General features: G+C 38.3%; 1 protein-coding gene across 1 annotated transcript in view; it reads left to right on the top strand.

The window, feature by feature from the left end:
* SGPP1 (sphingosine-1-phosphate phosphatase 1) overlaps positions 1 to 14,543 on the top strand; it is a 40,423-nt gene that overhangs the window by 13,399 nt on the left and 12,481 nt on the right. The window contains 1 exon segment of the mRNA XM_028505759.2: positions 14,224 to 14,313. Coding sequence (XP_028361560.1) covers positions 14,224 to 14,313 — 90 coding nt within the window.

Below are 14,543 nucleotides of genomic sequence, written 5' to 3'. Positions count from 1 at the left end.
TGTTTGAATCTCAGCTCTGTAATCAGTATATATCTGTTCGATCTTGGGCCTCTCTTTGCCTCAGTTTAATTTAAATTAGAGTACCTACCCCATAGGGTTGTTCTGATGATTAAATGAGTTAGTACTTGTAAAGCTCGTAGCATAGCACCTGTTACATAGTAGTTGTATGTAAATAAAATTATTTCATCTATTAACATTTCAGTAAAGAACAAATCCACATTCATTTCTTCTAGTATCTACCTAGAATTGAATTTTGTTGGTCTATCAGAGATAAAGGATTAGATTAGGTAGGATTTTAGGTAGAGAGAGAGTAAAGTGGAGGACAGTACCACAAATGTGTACAGTAGTGAGAGAGAAGTTGGTCAGATTTCTACGGCAGAGGAAAAGGGGAAAGACATAGTCCTTCCTAGTCCTTCCTAGCCTTTCCTAGTCTTTCCTAGTCTTTCTAGTTCTGACTTTAAAAAATAGAAACTAGGGCTCATAAAGAATTGCTATATTTGCCAATGGGGAAAAGACAGAATTTGAGTTTTCTATTATAATGTCTTTGCATTTTGGAAATTACTGTACTTAATTGTTCCTACTCTATTTACTCTTCCAAGGTGCCCAAGCAGCTCCAGAAGAGCTATTGTCTCCGCACACTAAATTTGCTCCCAACCTGGGAGATTTGAATAGGGATTTTTAAAAAAACAAATCATCACAGAATCCACACTAGGCACTGGAAAAGTTTTCTGGTGCCTTGTAACAAATAGGGCTAGATTATCCAAGAGACAGATTAAAAAATTGTTTGGTAGGTTGTAATTGGAATGAATTAATGAGTTGAAAACTGTATGGAAAACTGGATTTACTGTTTCTTTTGTTTTTGCTCTGGTTTCTGCAGAGGCAGTCAGGAACTTCTTGTTCTTAACTATCTGGGAAGCTGTGGTCTGCCTGCAGCTCTAAAATGATGTAACACATAGCCCTTCTCTTTCTTTCCTTACATATCTCTTTCCTATAATAGGAATTGAGAAATGGATCCTATTTTGTTAACATAATGCTACATCAATTAGTATGGTAGTAAGTAGTACTTTTCTTATTATGATTTGGAATATGAAATGTATTTAAAATTATTAATACTTATGTGATGAGTTCTGTTAAACTGATACTTGTGACTTAGAGAAACAGTAACTAAGATGACATTAGTTGTGAAGAGGTCAAAACAATAGATTAAGTTGAAAATGTTTCAGTTCACTTTTTTATCATTAATATGTACATTAAATGACTGGATATGGGTCACTTTTTGTTTTACCTATTTGAACCCATATATTATTCTCCATTAGCCTACCAGTGTGGAAAGTGCCATAAAGGAAGACATGGTATTTTGATCACATTTTTGTTTTGTTTGTTTTTGCCTTTAGCATAGAAAATACAGTTCATAATATACTGGTTGTTATATGAAAAAATATATACACACACACACACCCCTGATCATCTAGCACTCAAAAGACTAAGAATAGAAGGGAATCTCCTTAACATGATAATGGGCACTTATGAAATATCTACACATCACATTGTACTCAATGGTGAAAGACTGAAAGGTTTCTCCACAAGATTAGGCAAGGATGTCCACCTCTCACCACTGCTATCTAACATTGTGTATAGTAACTTCTAACCAAAGTAATTAGGGAAAAAAAAGAAAAGAAATAAGACATCTAAATTGGAAAGGAAGAAGTAAAACTCTGTTTACAGATGACATGATCTTTTTTAAAAAAATACTTTCCTTTTAAAAAGATTTTATTATTTATTTTTAAAGAGAGGGAGCCCTGGCTGGAGTAGCTCAGTGGATTGAGTGTGGGCTGGGAACCAAAGTGTCCCAGGTTCGATTCCCAGCCAGGGTACATTCCTGGGTTGCAGGCCATAACCCCCAGCAACCGTACACTGATGTTTCTCTCTCTCTCTATCTCCCTCCCTTCCGTCTCTAAAAAATAAATAAATAAAATATTTAAAAAAAAAAAAAAAAAAAAGAGAGGGGAAAGGAGAGGGAGAGAAACACCCATCAGTTGCCTTTTTCACGTGCACCAACCAGGGATGGAACTCACCACCAGGCATGTGTCCCAATTGGGAATCAAACCAGCAACCCCTTGCTTTGCAGGTTGATGCCCAACCAACTGAGCCACACTGGTCAGGGAAACAGATGACATGATCTTAAAAATAAGAAATCTCAAAGAATCCATATTCATTTATCCACTTCTTCTATGGTTAATAAATGAATTCAACAAAGTTGCAAGGTACAAGATCCAGCACCCAAAAGCTGTTCCTTTTTAAATTTTTTTATTATTATTCTATTACAGTTGTCCCAGTTTTTCTCCCTTTGCTGTCCTCCATGCAGTCCACCCCATGCTCCAGCAGTCAGTTCCCACACTGTTGTCCGTGTCCATGGGTCATTCATATATGTTGTTTGACTAGTCCCTTCCACTTCTTTCCACCTTTATTCCCCTCTACCCTCCTTTCTGGTCGCTGTCAGTCTGTTTCAATAGTCCTCTCATTCTGTTTTGCTCATTAGTTTATTTTGTTCATTAGAATCCTCTTATAGGTGGGATCATATGGTATTTCTCTTTCACTGACTGGCTTATTTCACTTCTCATAATGCTCTCCAATTCCAACCATGCTGTCAGGAGGGGTAGGAGCTCCTTCCTTCTTTCTGTTGCATCATATTCCATTGTGTAAATGTACCATAGTTTTTTGATCCACTCATTTACTGATGGGTACTTAGGCTGTTTCCAACACTTGGCTATTATAAATAGTGCTGCTATGAACATAGGGGCACCTAAGTTCTTTAGACTTGGTGATTTGGAGTTCTTAGGGTATATTCCCAGCAGCGGAATTGCTGGGTCAAAAGGCAGTTCCATTTTTAGTTTTTTAAGGAAATTCTATACTGTTTTCCACAGTGGCTACACCAGTCTGCATTCCCACCAACAGTGCACTAGGGTTCCCTTTTCCCTCATCCTTGTCAGCACTTGTTATTTGTTGATTTATTAATGATGGCCATTCTGACAGGTGTGAGGTGATCATCTCATTGTAGTTTTAATTTACATCTCCCTGATGACTAGTGATGTTGAGCATCTTTCATATGTCCAGGGGCCATCTGTATGTCCTCCTTAGAGAAGTGCCTATTCAGCTCCTTTACCCATTTTTTAATTGGATCATTTATCTTCCTGGTGTTGAGTCATATGAGTTCTTTGTATTTTGTAGATCAAACCTTTGTCTGATGTATCATTGGCAAATATGTTCTCCCATATGGTCAGTTCCCTTTTCATTTTGATGATGGTTTCTTCAGCCATGCAGAAGCTTTTTAATTTGATGTAGTCCCATTTGTTTATTTTTTCTTCATTTCCCTTGCTTTAGGAGATATATCAGCAAACATACTGCTACATGGGATATCTGAAATTTTGCTGCCTTTGTTTTCCTGTAAGACATTTTGATGTCACAACTTGTATTTGCCTTTTTTTTAAAAAATATTTTATTTATTTATTTTTTAGAGAGGGAAGGGAGGGAGATAGAGAGAGAGAGAAACATCAATGTGCGGTTGCTGGGGGTTATGGCCTGCAACCCAGGAATGTACCCTGGCTGGGAATCGAACCTGGGACCGGGTTCCCAGCCCGCGCTCAATCCACTGAGCTATGCCAGCCAGGGCTTGTATTTGCCTTTTAATCTGATGTATGGTGTAAGTTGGTGGTCTAGTTTTCTTTTTTTTACATGTACCAGTCCAGTTTTCCCAACACAATTTATTGAAGAGACTATTTTTACTCCATTGTATGCTCATATCTCCTTTTGTCAAATATTAATTGACCATAGAGAAATGGTTTTATTTCTGGGATCTCTATTCTGTTCCATTGATCTATGTGTCTGTTCTTATGCCATTAACAGACTGTTTTGATTACAGTGGCCTTGTAGTATAGTTTGATATCAGGTATTGTGATCCCTCCTACTTTGTTCTTTCTCAAGGACTCTGTCAGACAGCTGAGGCTTTTCAGGATCTTTTTTTATTGCATATAAATTTTTGAAATATTTGTTCTAGATCTGGGAACTATACCAATAGTATTTTAATAGGAATTGTATTGAGTCTATAGATTGCTTTGGATAGTATGGACATTTTAATGATATTATTCTTCCAATTCATGAATATGGTATATGCTTCCATTTATTTTTATCATCCTCAATTTCTTTCTTCAGTGTTCTATAGTTTTCTGAGTACAGGTCTTTTACCTCCCTGGTTAAATTTATTCCTAGGTACTTTATTTTTCTTGTTGTTCTAGTAAATGGGATTTCCCCCCCCTAATTGCTCTTTCTGATGTTTCATTGTTGGTGTACAATAATGCCATCAATTTCTGAATATTGACTTTGTATCCCACTATTTTGCCAAATTCACTTAATGAGATTGAGTAGGTTTTTGGTGCAGACTATAAGGTGTTCTATGTACACTAACATGTCATCTGTGAATAATGGCAATTTTACTTCCTCCTTTCCAGTTTGGATGTATTTTATTTCTTTTTCTTGTCTGATTGCTGTGGCTAGAACTTTCAGTACTATGTTGAATAAGAGTGGTGAAAGTGGACACCCTTGTCTTGTTCCTGATCTCAGTTGGAAAGCTTTTAGTTTTTTCCCATTGCATATAATATTGGCAGTGGGTTTCTTGTATATGCTCTTTATGATGTTGAGGTATGCTCCCTGTACTCCCACTTTGCTGAGTGTTTTTGTAATAAATGGGTGCTGGATTTTATCAAATGCTTTTTCAGTATCTATTGATATAATCATGTGATTAAAAAACTCTTTTTCTATACACCAGCAATGAACAATCTGAAAAGGAACTTTATAAAACAATTCAATTACAATAGCACCCAAAAGGGTACAATACCTAGGAGTAACTTTAACCAAGTAAGTGAATAACTAGTACACTGAAAAATACAAAACATTACAGAAATAAATTAAAAACCGTTATTTTTGAGATAGGATATGAGAGGGGACCCCCAAAAACCTGGAATTATCTTCTGGAGGGTGGACCCCTTGTAGTACAGGCTTCCCCTGCTAGGTGAGCATTCTTGGAACCCACCTGTATCAATGTACCAAGTGGCATTGTTATGAGAGGCTGCGTTTGGCTTCAGTGAATTTGTTTGGAAGATTCTTTCAGTGTGTTTGTCTATTTCACGATGGGTCATTTATGAGTGTACCTGCCCACACAGCACTGAGTGTTCAGTAATTTTTGACCAAATGGCATGACCCCCTCCCATCCCCTCCCTATTTACCCAATCTTACCTGGAGCAACTTTTTTTTGTTTCCCCGGATGAAAAAAGTCCTCAAAGGGAAACATTTTGCTGATGTGGAAGAGGTGAAACAAAAAACAGCAGAAGCACTAAAAGGTATCAAAATCAACAAGTTCAAAATCTGTTTTGAGCAGTGGAAAAAAACATTTAAATAGGTGTATTGCATCAGATGGAGAGTACTTTGAAGGTGACTGAAGTTTAAACATGTAAGAATAAACACACACTTTTTTATAAATAAATTCTGGGTTTTTTGGATACCCCCAAAAATGTGCTGTTGGATTTGGTTTGCTAATACTATTATAAAAGATATTTGCATTAGTATTCACAGAGGATATTCCTCTGCAATTTCTTCTTGTGATGTCTTTGTCTGGCTTTGATATTAGGGTGATAATGGTCTCATAGAATAAATCAGGAAGTGTTCTCTCCTATTTTTTGGAAGAGCTTGAGAAAAACAGATGTTAAATCTTCTTTAAATGTTTGGTTGAATTGACAGGAGAACTCAAGAGCTAAAGATTTCAGCTGTAGTTATAGTTGATATGCTTAAATGATTATTGCATGTGGAAAGTTGTTGTTCCAGGAACTGTAATACATGAGCAATGTGACTCAAGGAGGTAGACGAGCAGTTGAACCTTTGTGCCCCAGGGGTTCTCTGAGCCATTGTGTTCCTGGGAGGGAACATCCAGTGACACAGATAAAGAATTGTTGAGACTGTAACTTATCTGACTAACCTTTTTTTCAAATCCCTTGCCTACCCTTTTCTTCTCCTTTTGAAAAAGGTCAGCTTGAGATGAGATGTTAAGACAGCTTTTAGGGTATATAACCCACCATCTTCACAGATCACTGGCATCTGAATAAAGCATTCATAAAGATTCAGTCCTTGTCTCTATTTATTGGTTCTGGTAGTAACAGGCAGCACAAATACCTACTTTTCCAGTCACCAATGAAGCCATCTACACCTGGGCCTGTCTTTGTTTAAAGGGTTGTGATAGCTGATTTAATTTTTTATCTTTTTTTTTTTTTTTGATTTAATTTTTTAAATTGTTATAAGTCCACTTAGACTTTCTATTTCTTCTTGAGTCAGTTTTGGCAATTTGTGTGTTTCTAGGAATTTGTCCATTTCATAGCTTATCTAATTTGTTGGTATACAATTTTTGTAGTTTCCTCTTATAATCCTTTTTCTTCTGTAAGATCAATAGTAATATCCTCACTTTCGTCTTTGAAATTAATTATTTGCCTCTTCTTTCTTTTGTTTTTGTCAGCCAAAAAATGGTTTGTCAATTTCATCAATCTTTTCAAAGAAACAATTTTTGGTTTTGTTGATGGTCTTTGTTTTCCTAGTCTCTATTTTATTTTTCTTCACTCTAATCATTTTATTATTTCCCTGCTACTGCTAGCTTTGCATTTAGTTTGCTCCTCCTCTTCTAGTCCTTGAGGTGTAGAGTTGTGACTTATCTGAGATACTTCTTTTAATGTAGGCCTCTACTGCTTACCATTTCCCTCTGAGTACTGTTGTGACTGCATTACATGTTTTTTGGTATGTTGTATTTTGTTTTTGCTTGTTTCTAAGTAGTGTATAATTTCCCTTGTGATTTTGTATTGGCTTATGTTTACTTGAGAAAAGTTTAATTTTGCACACAGTTGATATTCATTATTCATGGTTGCATGTTTGTAAATTTACTTACTCGTTAGAATTTATTTGTAACCCCATAGTCAGTACATTCGCTGACGTGCAGAGAGGCAGAAGTTTGTCGCCTAGTGCTCATGTTCCCAGCTGAGGTTGAACAAGGAAGTGCTCTGCTTTCTTGTTTCAGCTATTATACTGTAAACAAGAATCCTTTTCAAAGTCAATTTGGTTCAATGTTTTTCACTTGTTTCATGTTTTTTGTTGTTGGTGGTGGTAGTTTTGCTGTTTAAAATGCTCCTCAAGCACAGTGCTGCAGTGGTGTCTAGTGTTCCTAAAACAAGAAGGGTGTGATATGCTTCACAAAGAAAATATACATGTTAGATAAGATTCATTCAGACAGCTGATACTGTTCTGTTGGCCATATTAGTGAATCAACAATATAGTGCACCCAGAAAAAGGAAGAGGAAATTCACCTATTTGTATGTGAGGAAAATGCTAATGTTGTATCTGAAGTGTATGATGAAGCTATGGAAAAGGTGGAAAAGTGACTAAATTTGTGACTAAATTGAGATGACAATCAATTGAAAAAGAAAAGCATAGTGAACAGTATTATTGTCAAGCTGAAAGCCAAGGAAATTTAAAATCACTTACTCAGAGTAAGGAAAGTGTTAAACTGTTCTCAGGTAGTGCTGGCTGGCTTGCATTTTTCAAAAGGCATGAAAAATGTTAAACTTGCAATAATCTTGAGACTACAGGAGAATTTTTAAAATATCTCTTAAGTGTTATGTAGGAAAAGGACTGAGGAATAGTTGATTTTAAACACTGATGCAACTGGCTTTTCCACTGTTTTATTTCTTTAATTCTTTCAGTGTTTGCATCATTTATTTTGGGCCTCTGTTGCTTGGTAAACATGTTTATAATTGTTATATTTCCTTAATGAATTTACCTTTTATCAGCCTATATTGTTCTTGTGTCCTTTGTAAAAGTTTTGACCTAAAGTCTATTTTGTCTGATATTAGTGTATAGCCACCTAACTCTCTTTTGTTTTCTGTTTGCGTGGAATATGTTTTCCCAGTTGTTCATGTTTAACAGGTTTGTGTCTTTGGATCCAAAGTGAGTTTCTTTAGGCAGTATATAGCTGGATCTTGTATTCTTATTCGTTCTGCAAATCTCTGCCTTTTGATTGGGAAATTTCAACCATTTCCATTTAAAGTAATCACTGATAAGGAATGACTTCTGCCATTTTGCTGGGAGTTTTTTTCCTGTATGTCTTATACCTTTTTTTGTTTCTCATTTCCTACATTACTGCTTTTTCTTTTGTGTTTATTTGATATTTTTGTAGGATACCATTTTGATTGTCTTCTCATTTCCTTTTGTGTATATTTTTTACTTTCTTTGTGATTGCCATGGGGATTTCAGTTAACAGTGCAATATATTTTGAAGGATAATGGACTAGATGATATATATGAATTGAGGAAGTCGAAGATAACAGCAAGATGTTTGGCCTAAGGAATAGTAAAGAAGTCATTAGCTAAGAAGGAGATATTGTTACAGAACAAAAAAGGGGGGGCCTGGGACGATATACTATTACTGAAAGAAGCCCCCAGGTCCGTTATGTCCACTGCCAGAGGAAAGACATCTCTTAATGCCAGAGATTCGTGAAAAGGAAAGGAAATGTTTATTTAATGCTATACAGACTTAAAGTAGTGACCTAATGTCTTCACCAAAATCCCAAAGTCCCTTAAAACACCCACAAACAGACACAGTCCTTCCTTCCTTCCCCCTTTGCCCAGTCCAGAGTACCGTATCTCAGGAAAGGAAATAGAAGTCCATGGCTCAGGCAGTCTTCTGGTTCTTCCCAGTTAGTACTCCATCTCGACTGGGAGACCTCCCTGGTTTCCCAGCACCCTCAGCTGAGTCGCCGGGATCTCTGCTAAAACCAGGTGATGGTTCCCCCTTCTAAAGCTGCGGGGGTCCCCACTCTGGCAAAGGCACGTGGTCTTCTCTCCCAGGGCCACGGGAGTCCCCACTCAGCCAAAACCGCGTGCTTCTCCCTCCCTACAATGGCTGCAAGGGGGGGGGGGGGTCACCACTTGCCAAAGCCGAGTGGTGGTTCTCTGCTAAAGCCTCATGGTGACTCTCTTGCAGGGCTGTGGGAATCTTCACTCTGCTAAAGCTGCGTGGTTCTCTCTCCCCCAATGGCTGCTGCATCTGGTTTAAATCCCTGTGCCAGGCTTCCTCTGCAGCCCCATTTCCGATTCCTCCCACACTCGGCTTCACATGCCAGAACTCATACCCTTCCAGCTTTACTGAACTGCCATCATGAGTCTGGGCAGGTGTGGCCCCATGTCCTGGAGCCAGTCTTCTCCAAGCTCCCATGTAGGTGCTGTTAACTCGGGGGATCTGCCCCCCAGTTACCGCTTGGTGAGGTAGTTACTTCCATTCCCCTGGCTCAGAGCATGGCCACAGCTATTTAACATATCTAAGCGACCAGCCAAAGATTATAGATATGTTAAATGACCACACCAGAGGTTAGCTATAAGGCTGTTGCTATGAGAAACAGCTCTCAAAGGCCCTGCTCCATTTGTCCCTTCCCCCAACCCACACCGGGGGTGGGGTGGGGGTGAAGACATCTTAATATCTCCTGGACACCTTAAGTTCTGGGTCCCATTTCAAATGCCCATTTGGGGTCCCCCCTCTTGGCTGCACCCTGTAACAATATCTTCAAGAGTAACTGATCAGATGAACAGATGGAAGAGAAATCGGGAGTTCAGATTTGATCATATTACATTTGAGATGCCTGTTAGATATTGAGGTAGACATAGCAAGATGACAGTTAGATACACAGGTCTGGTATTCAGGAGAGGTCCTGACCAGAGACAGAAATTTTAGTTATGGACATATGGATTGTATGTAATTCCTAAGATCATTAAGGAAGTGAGTATAGATTGGGAAATGAAATATCCTTAGAACTAAGCCCTGGAGCACAGTAATATCAAGGATTTGTACGAAAAGAACTAACAAAGATGACTAAAATGGAGTGGTCTATATATATTTTATATATTTGTGATAAGTTCCAATATTTTGGGGGGAAGGATAATTCTGCATATGTCTGATTTTCTTCCAGTTACATCTAAATGAGGTTAGCGGTCCTAAATTTGTTTCTAGAGACAGTTTAATATAAAATTAAATATAGATGCAATTTGGATATTGTATAAATAATAAGCCAGGTAAACTGGTTGTTATGAATAATTCTTCGTCCCCCCATGCAAACACACTCTTAATTTAGTTTAACTTAGTTTAATTTTTTATCCTTAACTGAGGATATGTTTTTATTGATTTTAGAGAGAGAGGAATGGGAGAGGAAAGAAAGAAAGAGAGAGAGAAACCATCAGTTAGTTGCCTCCCATATGTGTCCTGTCTGGGAATGGAATTGGCAACCTTCAGTATATGCCCTGACTGGGGATTGAACCCACAACCTTGGCATGTGAGGATGATGCTCTGACTGAGCTACCCAGCCAGGGTCACAATTCCACTTTTAAATTATTACTTTTATCTAATTGATCTAGTTTTTTAAATTTCCTTTCATCTTAAAATCTGTGATTTTTAAAAAATATATTTATTTATTTTTAGAGAGGGGAAAGGATGGAGAAACAGAGGGGGAGAAACATCAATGTGTGGTTGCCTCTCACGCACCCCTTACTGGGGACTGGCTCACAACCCAGGATGTGTCCTGACTGGGAATTGAATCAGCGACCCTTTGGTTTGTAGGCCGGCACTCCATTCACTGAGCCACACCAGCCAGGGCTGTGATCGTTTTTTATCTGCTTAAAATTAACTGATGAAATACTTCTTTGCATTGGTATTTTGTGATTCAGAATTTTATTATTCAGTGGGGAATAAATATGAAAGTCATTCAGTCAGACTTGGATTAGGTATTCCTCCAAATGTGTTTGTTTCCAGAATAAATAATCTAGGGGAAATATTCTGAAGGTAGAAACTAATAGCTGAAAAACATCAGCCAATCAATAAGAATTAACAGTGACTCATTCTTTTCCCAACTAGTCACCTTACCCTAGTAAAGTCTAAAAGTGCTCTGAAACAGGGTAAAAGAAAAATAAAAAGTCTAGCAGCTTCTTCCTTAACCTCTGTCTGTAGCTCAATTGCATTTCTAATTCACCCACTTAAGCACTTTGAGCATGGTAAACATGAATTAATGTGGATTGAGTTGTGAAATTCAGTTTCATTGTCCCTACATCAAAACCCTCCTTTTTTCTCTACCTTCAGCTCTAGCTTTTGGGACTTTCTAAATAAATTTTTCTTCAGTCTTTTTTATACAAGTAATTTTCATCAATAACTTTGTACATTTTTACTTCTTTATGGGGTCTAAGTGCAAAAAGAGAAGAGGCTAGCATAGGAGAATTTCTTGTTTGTTCTCTTTTCTGGCTCTACTTTACCGTCTATTAAGTGTTTGTTTTTCTTTGTTTTTTAATTAACAGAAAAATTAAACAGTCCTGAATGCCTACTACAGAGACAGAAGCCACCATTACCTCTCACCTAGGTTATACCAACAGCCTTTTAACTGGTCTCCCTATTTCCACTTTTGATCCATTATGGTCTAATCTCAACATAGCAACCACCATGACACTGCCCTGCTCAAAACCCTGCAACAGCTCCCCATTTGATTCGCAATAAAAGTCAAATTTCCTACAGGGGCCTCTCGGCCTTTGCTTGCTCTGGCCCCCATTACCTCTCTCACCTCTCCTCCTACTTGCTTTCTCTGCTCTGGCCACACTGGCCTCCTTGCCAGTCACATTTCCTTATTAGAGACTTGCTTCTTCTACCTGATTCCCTTGCCTGGTAAATTCTTCCCTTGGGCATCTGCTTGATTAATTCTCTCACCCCCATCTAGTCTTGCCTCAAATCTCTGCTTCTCAATAAAGCCTGCATTGGCTGTCTTTTACTTACTGCTTTAACCTTGCCCCCCCTCCCCCGCCACACACACACACACACACACACACACACACACTCCTGAACTCTTGATCCTATTTCCATTACTGTTTTAATTATGGTAGGCTTTATTATGCTCTGGGAATGAATTAGCCCCCAGATCTCAGCTCTCCAACAAAACTTATTTCTCATTTTTGGTACATATTCATTATGGCTTGGCAAACAGCTTTGTTCTACTTAAAAACTCAAAAGAACCCAGGTTGGTGGAAGTTTGCCCTTCTTGTGATGCATCTCACCATGTGGCTTCCAGGGTCACAACTGAAGGGAAGAGAGTTCATAGACTGATTGGAAGTAGCATATGTGGGACTTCTGGTCAGGAAAGCAGCATAGGTAAACAGGGATCACCTCCTCGCACAACCACATCAAAAATACAACTAAATTATTGAACAGCCATCACACAGACCTGTCAGAAATTGAGTTGAATGGAAGTGTGACAACTATGGAATTAAAGAAACCACATTCATCCAGACTGGTAGGAGGGGCGGAGACACGGAATGGGCTAGTACCACATTGACATGTGGTGGATAAAAATTTGGGAGGGATATTTCAGGAGCAAGGAGTCCCAGCCCAAGGTTCCAGTGCTAGGAAGATAAGTCCCCACAACTTCTGGCTGCTAAAAACCAGCAGGGATTGAGTGGTAGAAGAAACAACTGGAGTCCCAAGCAGTTCCTTTTAAAGAACCCACACACAGAGTTACTCAGACTCACTCTCTCTGAGCCAGAGCACTGGGGTAGCAGCTTGAAAGGCACCAGTGGCATACAGGGAGGAACTGAAGTGGCTGGCTTCAAGGCGAGAGCTTGGGGACAGCTTTCTCCTAAACAGAAAGGAGGGCAAAGCCATAGAGCCAGTAGGCAGGTGCAGTATCTAAGACTCCATCAACCTGACTAATACTGTTTGCCCCGCCAACTTACAACTGTTACAGTGACTTTACCATATGCATGGCAGGTCTTGGTTCATGCTTCACAACTTCTAAATCCTTTTAAACAAAAATAGCTAACCTCAGTGAGCCACTAGCTCCCATACCTCTTGCTACATAGCCCAGGCGAGGCACTAACAGCAGCCAGCCTAGATTCATAGTTAGGAATCTCCAAGCCCAGCACAAATAGTAGCCATCTCAGATTGCCCTATGGCTCAGGTGGGGGCTTCAGCATGCTAATAAGTAAAGGTTAAAAAATAAGAAAAGGTAGAGCTGCAGCTAACTGCTGAGCTGAATTCTTATTTCTAGAAATATATAAGGAACAAGAAGAAGAATGTGGGTTCTTGTGTGGAAATCAGAAAAAAAAAAAAAAAGGTAGTTAAAAGGGAACCAGGAGAGTGTGATGCTATAAAAATCAAGGGTATGAAGAAAGTGGTAGGCCATGTTAAATGCAGTGGAAGAGTCAAAATACTATAACTATGTACTAAATCTTTACCATTGTTCTTAAATGCTTATTTAACTACTTTTTATCAACACCACTTCTTACTGAACTACCTTGGCTTCAAATTCTTGAACCGCCTCAAATATGCCCTCCCTTTTTCTTTAGAAATTTACCACCATGCCTATCCACCATTTCTTTCTCCCCTCTAATGCCAGGAGAGTCAGAACCAACTCCTAAACTAGTGCCATTGAAACCAAGTCTTGTCTACATTTTGTTTTTTCCTTTTTATGGTCTACTGCTCCCAATATCCCATTAAAATTTTTATCAATAAGGCTACCATTTGAAATTTTAGTAGAGAAGTAGAAATGGAAAACAAATTACAAGGTATTGATTCAAAATGGGGAAAGGTGTGGGGGGGGGGTGGGCTGGGATGGGAGTAAAAGGCAGAAAAATGTACTTGAACAACAATTAAAATAAAAAATGGGGAAATATCACTAGGAATTGTAGATAGCAGTTACTAATGGAAGTGAGAGGGAGATAATGCATAGTCTGCCTCCCTCTGTTAGTGAGGACCCTCAATGGGCCAGATTCAAATACTATTCCAGAGGCACTTTCATTTTGTAGCCGTAGTGTGTCTCCTACCTGTTCTTCTTCTGTAGCTGGTGATTGAATCTTTACTGTAGAAGCAAAAATGAGCCAGTTCCCCCAATGAAGAGTGTGGAAACAGTATTTCATTCACTTGTTCATTTCATGCACAAGGATTTCCTGAATGTCTCTGCTGTGTGCCATGTTTGGGGTTAGTGCTGGAATACATTGAGGAGTAAAAACTCACAATTCTTGTTTTCATGGAATTTTATAGTATAGTGATTTGTTTTTAATTTGCTTGTTTATATTTAGCCTAATTTATTTAATTTTACTTTTTTCCCCCCTTTAGTATCCTCTTATATATGGACTGATTCTTATTCCCTGCTGGTGTTCCCTAGTTTGCCTAAGTAGAATTTACATGGGAATGCACTCCATTCTGGTAAGAAAAATGTTGTGTTTATAGTGCTTTACTTTTTATGAAATTAACAGGCAATTTAATAATTTTATGTTATTTGTAAACTTACATGAAACTAAATGAAAAAATATAGTTATTGTAAATCTTCTTTGTTTTGCAAAAATGTCAGCATGATGCTTTGTGGAAGTTTTAATGTAGTAATCATGTACTTCATAAAAAAGAGTTCCCAGAAACCACAATAACCAGGTATTATA

Source organism: Phyllostomus discolor, chromosome 1 (genome assembly GCF_004126475.2).
Source record: "Phyllostomus discolor isolate MPI-MPIP mPhyDis1 chromosome 1, mPhyDis1.pri.v3, whole genome shotgun sequence".
Lineage (NCBI taxonomy): Eukaryota > Metazoa > Chordata > Mammalia > Chiroptera > Phyllostomidae > Phyllostomus > Phyllostomus discolor.
Note: the sequence above shows the minus strand (reverse complement) of the source record. Positions and strands in the feature narration are given on the sequence as shown.